General features: G+C 39.1%; 1 protein-coding gene and 1 long non-coding RNA gene across 2 annotated transcripts in view; one reads left to right on the top strand and one right to left on the bottom strand.

Moving 5' to 3' along the window:
* map4l (microtubule associated protein 4 like) overlaps positions 1 to 4,237 on the bottom strand; it is a 32,111-nt gene extending 27,874 nt beyond the window's left edge. Inside the window, exons 1-2 of the mRNA XM_008334700.3 lie at positions 4,033 to 4,237; positions 558 to 748 (exon numbers count right to left, since the gene is read on the bottom strand). Of these exons, the coding sequence (XP_008332922.1) occupies positions 558 to 744 (187 nt within the window). The 5' untranslated portion in view covers positions 745 to 748; positions 4,033 to 4,237. The remainder of the gene's footprint in view (positions 1 to 557; positions 749 to 4,032) is intronic.
* LOC103396564 (uncharacterized) lies at positions 319 to 9,445 on the top strand. Its single transcript, XR_523369.3, has 3 exons — positions 319 to 384; positions 6,252 to 8,777; positions 9,381 to 9,445. It is a non-coding gene; the product is annotated as an uncharacterized LOC103396564 (long non-coding RNA).
* The last annotated feature ends 9 nt before the right edge of the window (positions 9,446 to 9,454 follow it).

Genomic DNA, 9,454 nt, shown 5'->3' on the forward strand with positions numbered 1-9,454 from the left:
GCTTAGTGTTTGGAGGAAAGGATGAGAGACTGCAGAAACCCAACACCTTCACTGATCTAGTCAAGAAACATCAAGGAAATGACATTTAGAATCCAGATATAGATCCATAGAATCCCAGCCTTCATGTTACTGTGTATTTATTTACAGCTGTGTATATACAGTATGTGCGTGAATTTTGATCGTGACGCAATTAGACAGCAGTACATTGCTATAGTTACTGTCCCTATGGTTACAGGAGAGGAGGAGGACACCATCTGCAGGCTGATGGGAGACAAGTCTGAGGAACTGATTCTACACCAGGACAAAGGTACAATGGGAGACAAGTCTGAGGAACGGAACTGATGGGAGACAAGTCTGAGGAACAAATTCTACACCAGGACAAAGGTACATTCAACTGATGTGATCATAAAATATATGCTTAGTCCATTTACTCCTGGTATTTGTACAACAAAGGTACACTTATCACACTAATGGGTATACAAACACACTATACCTCAAAAAACATGGTTGATAATTTTTGGAAAGTTCTGAAGAAGATTTAGGTTGTGAAAACATACCGTTCTTGGTGCTGTCCTTTTCATCCACCAGGGGTCGGTAGTCGCTCTTAGAGACCGTCTCTCCCCCTTTTTTGTCATAGATGTCCTTGTCCATTGAAGCCATGAAATCTCTCTTCAGCAGAGAGTCAGCAGGTGCCCCACCTGGGACCCCACCTGCACCTCGAGCATCACGTAGGGTCAGGTCCATAGTCCTGTGTTTGTGGACAACAGAACACAAAATAAATACTAAGTACTTTTAATACTTTTTAGTAGCTACCCCTTTTTGTTTTGTTTGATTGAACTATTGACGAGCCCCCATATGTCGACACATTAAATGTGAAAAATTTGAATTCATTGTTACAAATATCTGTACCCTGTAATTCCTATAAATCTAAATATTCACATAGAAAAAACAATTACTGAGAAATATTGCAGTTTCTCCACTGTAGCACAAAAAAAGAAATACTAAATTTTGAAAATGCATTTGCCTGTCTGTGCCCAATAATCTGCTCACCCTGGGGGGCCCGCCCATTGTTTCAAAACAAACTCACTTACCGGTCAATTCCCATATTTTCCAATTCGTAAATCTTAAGCCGTTACATGATGTGTGGGTACAACACAACATGAGGTTCACAGAACCTGAGTTTGAGGCCATTATGTAAATATCTTAATCTCCATGAGTCACTAATCATGAGGTCAGTAGCGGTGCATTACACAGTGGACAGCTGCTGCCCTTTGACAGATTAAAAAACATCTCTGTGCACACAACAACAACAAACCCACCACTCCCACTCCCACTAGGTCTGTTACGTTCTCCAACACGCCAATAGTTCTCACGCAAGCATACACACATGCAGGTACTGCTGTCTCTGCGAGCACTCAGATTGATGGTGCAAGTAAACACTTTACACCTGACTGACTCTACCACTTAGCTCTGCACACTAGACTACAACCATTTAGACACATTTTATCAATAGCTTAACAACTGCAGACTGTACCACGTGGTACTGCAGAGATTGTGTGAATTAAAAGTCGTAGGGATTTGAGTGAGAAGTTAGAGAGAGTTAAAAAGGCAAAACCACAGCGCTGTGTCAAAATTCACTCTCATTAAAGTGAAGGTCATGACATAAGAAGCTTAACAAATACAGCTTTTGTATCTGTAGCAGAAACTCTAGTATATTTACTGTTCCATGTTAACCAGTTTAAATCCTAAAGTGCATTTTTTATTGTAATATAAACACACATCATTCTGCAACTGCATAACAAATGAGCAACAACATTAGCATACATCCTTTACCACAAGTACTAACAAAGCAATATTCCAGTAGTGTACTTCACATTAGTAATACACCAGCTTTGACAAGCTGCTCCTCTAACTCACAGTAATTAGTTGTCGTGGTTAGTGCTAGCCATGACTCAGCATACAGTAGTTAATAATTAAATTACGTAAAGTGTGGTAAACACTTCTTTAACAACCACAACATCTGACCTCTTCACCTCTGTAAGATGAGAGGAGGTTCAGCACTGGAAAGCAGCAGTTCTGTACAGCAGTGAACCCTGGGACGTGTGGCGTTTACGTAACACTGAGGATTGTCCCGGATGAGGATATCTCTGGGCCACGTCGTGGGTAAAGGACAGGGATTCACTGAGTCATAACAGACACTGTACCACGGCCTTAGCTCCAGCTTTAGCAGTAAACACAAACCCACAGCTCATTTACCATAACAACACCCAACGATGTTGTTTATGAGTGGTACTGTTTGGACGCTGCCACAGGGAGACAAACATATGCAGCCACAGTATAGAACAATGTGTACCAAGCTACACACAGAGGACACAGTGAGAGTGTGAGTCTGTGTGTGTTTGTGTGTATAGTACTGGAGGACAGTGGGGGTGGGGTATTATTGTATAATACCAGGCTTAACCTATTTACTGTAATAGCTGCAGTGAATGTGATAGGATCGTTGTTGATGGTTGTTGATGGTGTTAGTCTTTCTCTGGTCTTTGTAAACACAAACCGGACATTCTGGTAAATCATCATGAATGTTGACTGGCCACGTTCTGTGTCTTGGATTTTCTCACAATGCAGAAAAAAAAAACTTCCTGTATCTGCTATATCAACCACCAACTATTTATATCAAGGATTTTAAAATTCCAATTGAGCTGGGCCTGAACTGTATGACTGGAAATATAAAACTAAGTCCAAAAACGGGCTTTGATTGTCAGACATGAGGAATGGAGCGTTTATTTACATGAGTTTTTTGAAGATCTTTCATAATTCTTACCTTTGTTAGTCTAGACAGAAACCAGATTTGACATCACACAGACTTGAATCCTGCTCAGCCAAACACTAGTTCATTACCTTGTTTTTTTTCAGCAGCTATGCTAACATTGCCGGCATGTTTTCAAAAACACACACTATTAGGGTTAACTGTTCTCTCTATATTGACTATCGGTAACCACTGTGAGTTTGAGTGATTGTTCGCAACTATATGTGGTCATGTGATTGACTGGCTGTCCCAGGATTGGCTGCGGCTCTCCTCCATGACCCTGAAAAGGATTAAGTGTTAGAAGATGAATGAATCCATGAAAGATGAAAGAATATTTTTACGGCTCACGATTCGTGTGTCAATCAATTTGTGAACCAAGTTGTTTTATGACAAACAGCAGCTTTAATAACTACAATGTCATGAGCCAAAACAGATGGACGAATGCACTTGACACATGATATAAATCAATAGATTTTCACAATAGGGATACACAGTATGTGTGGAAAAGCTCTGTGTGACTCAGAATAACTGCAGTAAATCTGTTGGTGACTGTCTGGCCCGAGGATCTGACTGGTGAACTGTCCGGGGTGTACCCCGTCCTTGCCCAATGACTCCTGGGAATGTCTCTAGCTCCCACTGTGACTGTGAAAAAATGATAACATGGAGGAAGATCAATGTATTCATATTATATAATATGTGTAGTGCCGGATTACTGTTTTATATCTCCATCAGTTTCTCCATCCATGGCCTAAAAACCTTGAGGACCACTAATTTAGGCCACACCAGTTCTGACTGATCAGAGCCACGTGGAACTGGACTCTGACAAGGATGCATTGATGGATGAATAGATGGATTGATGGATGGACTGATAGATGGAAGGATGGATGGATATCTGCCGGAGTACTGAGCCGACGACGTGTACCATCCGGACTGCGGCACCACCATAACAAAGAGACACGAATCCACGCAGCTCCTGAGACAGTGCCCGCCCCCCTCACCGCTTCTCCTTCTCCTCTCCTCTGCCCACACGCCCACTATCTTCCAATCTTTATGATGATGTTTTGAACTATTATACAAAACAGGCCCACGTCCAGAGATAGCACCAGCGCTGCATCACAGACACGTACTTTATCTTCCATTCATGAAGAATGCAGTTCCGCGACACCGTGGCCCACGATAATCGCGCGATGACACATCACAAATGTGACATGATCGACTCTACTCACCGTTCGTTTGCGTCCGTCTCCTCTCAGTGTCTGTGTTTGTATATTTTAATTAGTGAGTTTGCTCGTCGGAGTTTGTGATGGTGGAAAAATCCGTCCACCTTTCACTGCCCACAGAGCAGTCTGGTACCAAGACTGGGATACAGGCCACGCCCACCGAACCACCGACTTAACCAATCACACGCAGGAAGAATAGGATGCTGGGGGGCATTTTGCTAGAAGTGCAATTTAGAATAAAGAATGCAAAACGAGAAATAATAAAATCGAAAAGAAAAGAAAATAATACAATTCCACGAATAAGCTGTGGGTGTGGCACAGCTATTGCAGAGGGGTTTTTACAGCAAGTCCTTTTGTTGTGCCACAGATGAGCAATGCAATGTGCAAAATTCAGCAATTTTGAATTTTTTAAAACTATTGTTTAATGAGAATAGGCAATACAGTGTTTTAAATAAGGTCGGTTGTGTCACAGATTTAATCCACACATTTAGCAAATATCAGCTGAAGTTCAAGACTTAGATGTACGGTTTGTTGAAGAAAAATGTTTTTTCATTATTTATAATTTTAATAATAATAACTCTCTCTTCTGGTTAGCCTACATGTACAACCAGCTAACTGACTGACTGACTGGATGTTAAAGCCGGTCAGATGACTGAAAGGCTGTTGTCCAGGCAGAGATTTCTTAAGGATTATATGGATTTATTATTCCCATTTCATTTAAGTTGGATGTTATAATCTCTCAAATCACCATCCGTGCATTGTATACAAACGTATTGGAAACAGTTCATTTCGACAGTCCAAACTACAAACTATATGTGAATGGTTTATACCTTTTAATAGGAGGTTAACCCTGAGCTCGATGTGACGTTTAAATTATTGTTGACCTTTTATGTGTGATTGTGGATGGACTCGTCAAACGCTCGACTATGAAAACTTACAAAAGCAGCAGAATATACCAAAAATATTTATACCACATATATAAGTAAAGGGTAAATGTCTTTTAGAAAGAGTTTTGTAAAAAAAAATCTTTATCTTCCTTTCCTTCTTTTATCTTCTTTTCCTTTCTTTTCTTTTTTCTTTTGTGTTCCTTTTTTCTTTTGTATAATGTATATACTTTATTTAATATATATTTTAATAGTTTAAGTGAAAAGCCTGCAGCATGATATATTTTCTGTAATAACAAAAAACGAGACAAACTGCATGACTGACCTGCAACTGTTAGGATGAAGCAACATCATGCCGCCTCACAGGGTGACCTGTCTCCCTCTAGTGGTACAAAATAGGTTAGATATATCTGTCTATCATCTATCATAAATGTAACAATTTGACACAAAACACACAAAATCACAAAATGAGATTTGAAAATATATATTTATTAATACTTGAACATGTCCACATATTGACTTTCAATGGACAAATGCATTCTCTCCAATTGAATGAGGATTGCGGTCCTGTCCATGAGTAAAGGACTGACTCATTCTGTCCAAACATAAAAGCATCTTAATCTCACTTTCTTTCATCATTCCATTCATTCTGGTTTCCTCCTTCAGCCTGTGTTTGTGTGACTGGACCCCAGGGGCTGCGTGGGTTATTGTTGGCCTGGTCCATCTCGCTGCCTTTTAGCCTCTTCTACTCTTGAGTGAATGCATGAAGTGGTACCGCAACACAATAATATACCGATGACATGGGGGGGTGACAAATGTAAAACTTCCTCGTCTGTCCACAGCAGGGAAATGTACAAATGCATCTGCTATTGTCCGGGCAGCGACACTGTACACCCACATGCACTTTAAACTGGTAAGGAGTGAACATTAGAGCGGCGACTTCAAGGAGTCTCATCGACTTGTTCTCTGTGAGAAGTGTGTTTTGGTGTGTGTGAAAACATCCAGGTTTTGTGTCTGAAAGCAACCGAAGATCAACAAAACATAAATCACGTTATAACTGTCTTTAAACAGAATATAGCAAATATACTACAGCCATGTTAAAATACTGTAATACAATATACATTCACACATATACGTATATAAAATATATAAATACACGTGTATATTTGTCCTTGTATACATATATATCTGTATATTTACAGTATGTATGCATATGTGTACTGTACAGTATATAAACCAATATATACAATGTACGTGTGTGTGTTAAAATTATAACAATTTTGATGTTGATTTGTTGTTGCACATAATGCAGCTTAACATTTGTTTTTTTCTGTTTTGCAGGAGAATGACTTAAATCTGACTTAAAATGGTGGTTTTGGACATGGACGTTGCAGTCGGTGGTAAGTACAAAAGGACTAGCTTGTGTTTCCACACTTCTTGACTCTAATGAATATGCACAAATATTCATAGACACCCACACAAACACACACAGCGTCTGTAATGAAACCAACATGTCGCAGGATATCCTTTATTCTCCATGTAAACACTCCAGCAGGGTCCATGGGGTCTCTTTATTTTCCTTAAGTAACCCTATCCGTCTCGCTCCCCTCTCATTCTTCCATCCCTATCTCCATTATTGGCCACTTTATCCTTTGACCTTTGAACCATGTTCTTGTTGGGTTCAATTACAGGTGTGACTGCAGAATTATTTCTGTCACATTTGACAGTTTTTTTCTCTAGCGTCGGTGTATTTGACATATGTAAAAATAACACTCGACTTCAGTGAGTGTGGTTGGAATGTAAGGCTGTGGAATTCAGTGTATCTACTTTGCTTCACTTCTATTGTGTTTGTATTTGTTAATGGAAACGATCGCCACAAACCATACCCTGGTTAGGAACACCTGGAGGAAGCAGCAGTAATTAAAGATGTTGTTATACAGTATTACAAGATGGATCAGCCATATAAGGCAACAGCTAACCATTAAATATAGTAAATAAGTATAAATAATGATGTCATTGGCATAAAACAAATGACTACTGCTTGGCCACAACTGTAGTAAGCCATTGTGTAACAGCCTATCACTACTCAGACATTTACCTCCATTACCTCGTGGTGTTTACCTCCACAGTCGACCCAGAATAACCTGTCACTCAACAGTCACTATTCATCCGTTTCCTCCAATAGCGTGACTTCAGTGTACCGGGGGCAGGGGCAGGCGCTGGATTAAAACAGGATAGGATGAGGAAAACAAGATGTGACAGGGAAAGAGGGGCGCACAAAAGACAGGAAACACATAGACATGAGAGCCAGAGCAGCAGACGGAGATGGAGGTTGAGATAGAGCAAGGAGAACTGAGAGGCGGAGAAGTAAAAAAAAAAAAGAATCATGTAAGGTGGTAAGTAAGAGAGGGAGAATGGAGTGTAGTCCTTTAAAAAAAATAGAAAAGGAAATATCAGGGAGGAGAGAGGAAACTGGAAACGATAGGATGCACAGATGGTGGAATAAAGAACATAAGAGAATAAAGATTGGACCAAAATTATCCCACTTGTGCTTTGAAGTCCACTTTTAGATACAGTGTTGTTTGTTGTCTTTGTGATATAGGAAGACTCAGCTCGAGTGCTGCATGACTGTGCGTGCAGCAGCAGATGAAGTGAGGAAAAGTTTCTAATGATGGGGGTGACAGTAAATGCGGGGGTTTGTGACAGACACAACTATGATGTCACACTTTGTGGTTAGCTTTGCTGTTTTTACATGATTGTGCACAGTAAAAAAATTAAAGAGCTAATCTCAGACACTTGTTCAATTCCCATTTAATCCCTATGCCTAACCCCTATCCTAATCTGACCTTTCTTTTAAACCTAACCTCAAACTATACTGTATCTTGAACCTAAAGATCTTTTGTGAACACTTAATAAAAATATAAATATGTCTAGTCCCAATCTCAAATCTAATCTCACCCTAATCCTGATCCTAAATCTAAATTAAATGCTGAACCCCCATGAGATTAGTATTTTCCAGAAGATGTTCCCACAGGCATTGCTATTTCAGGTACACACACAGAAGAAGGTGGCGTGTGGTGACGCAGTGACGTGGGCAAAGCGAAGTTCACGTCCACACCAGAAGAAAGTTGACAATTTGAACCCAGCAACAACAGTGTTTGTAAGATGCAGTGATTGTTTTTGGATAAAAAGGGAAACCAAGCCCACAGATAAACAGCCACTGCTCACGAACACTGACGTTCAGGAATTGACAACAGCGATAACTTCAATTTCCTTACTGTGAAAGACATAATCTTTATAAAACAACAATAAGTTTATTGTGAAAAGGAACATGTCTGCTTTACATAAATGAATACTGATTGAAATGTTTAGATTGAATAGATGTTTCTGTTTTCTGATGTTTTGTTCGTGAAATGTGATGATATTAAATGTTCTGATCCATCTCATCACTTAATCGTAAATAGTAACTTCTCTAACAAACCACAAGTGAAATCATAAATGATCGTGATAGTGAAGGATGGAGGCGATAATCCAACACCAGTGACAGCCATAATACAGGTAATTGTAAAAAAAATATGCTAAGGCGCTAAGATGGTATTTTAAGATGAGGTTTACCTTGGTGAAATGAAAACCTTTGACAGAATAGTTGGTTTGTTTATATAAATATAAGTATTAATTAAACTGTGTATTTAGAATCAAATGTATGAACTATGTAGTTCCAGTTAACTCTTATAGGGTTTGTTTTGTCTTGGCTCTACAGATGGTTTAAATGTCTAGAAAAACAGAAATAATTCCCTGGGATGGAACATGACCCACCTGTGTGTTCACAGTGTCCCTGCTGGCAAGAAAGGGAAACACTGACACATGGTGAAAAGAAAAAGCAAAAAAAGACATGTCTGAGAATTTGTCTGCCAGAAAAAGAGCTCCTTGTACAGAATGTTCTTTATATTGTGGATATAAGTGGTAAAAAATTGTAACAAGGTAAAGATAAATGACTGACTTCATTGTCAGTTATTATCAGTTGGTAATGTTCTGCGTCCAAACTAAATATTTGTATTGCTGAAATGTTTATTCATAATTTACCATTTTTAACAGTGTTTAATCATAAGTGTGAATGCTATTTATTTGTCATATCAACATCTATTTGACTAAAGTGCTTTTAGAGGCCTGTGCCCAGGTCTTATATCAGGGTTGGTTTGAACAACCTAATTACAGAAAAGAAGTAAAAATGGGAGAAAGAAAGACAGATGATGGTGAATGAACTGCAGGTGAAATGGAATAAAATGCAGATTTATTATTATTATTATTATTATTGTTCTACATAAGACTTTGCCTTTGGTTACAATATTATTCACTTATAGAAGCTTTGTGATAATTCATTGGAAAGAGAAACTTTTTTTCAAAGTACCACATTTCTGGATGTAGTTAGTAACCAGTCATACAATTTTGTCACATTTTCTCCTGAAACAGCTGTGTGTTAGTGCAGCAGGCAGAGCCAGGCCTTTATGAGAGGGTGGGGACAGAAGGCTGCTTTAAAAGCCACC

The sequence above is a fragment of the Cynoglossus semilaevis genome, chromosome 20 (assembly GCF_000523025.1).
Source record: "Cynoglossus semilaevis isolate Cse_v1.0 chromosome 20, Cse_v1.0, whole genome shotgun sequence".
In the NCBI taxonomy this organism is placed as follows: domain Eukaryota; kingdom Metazoa; phylum Chordata; class Actinopteri; order Pleuronectiformes; family Cynoglossidae; genus Cynoglossus; species Cynoglossus semilaevis.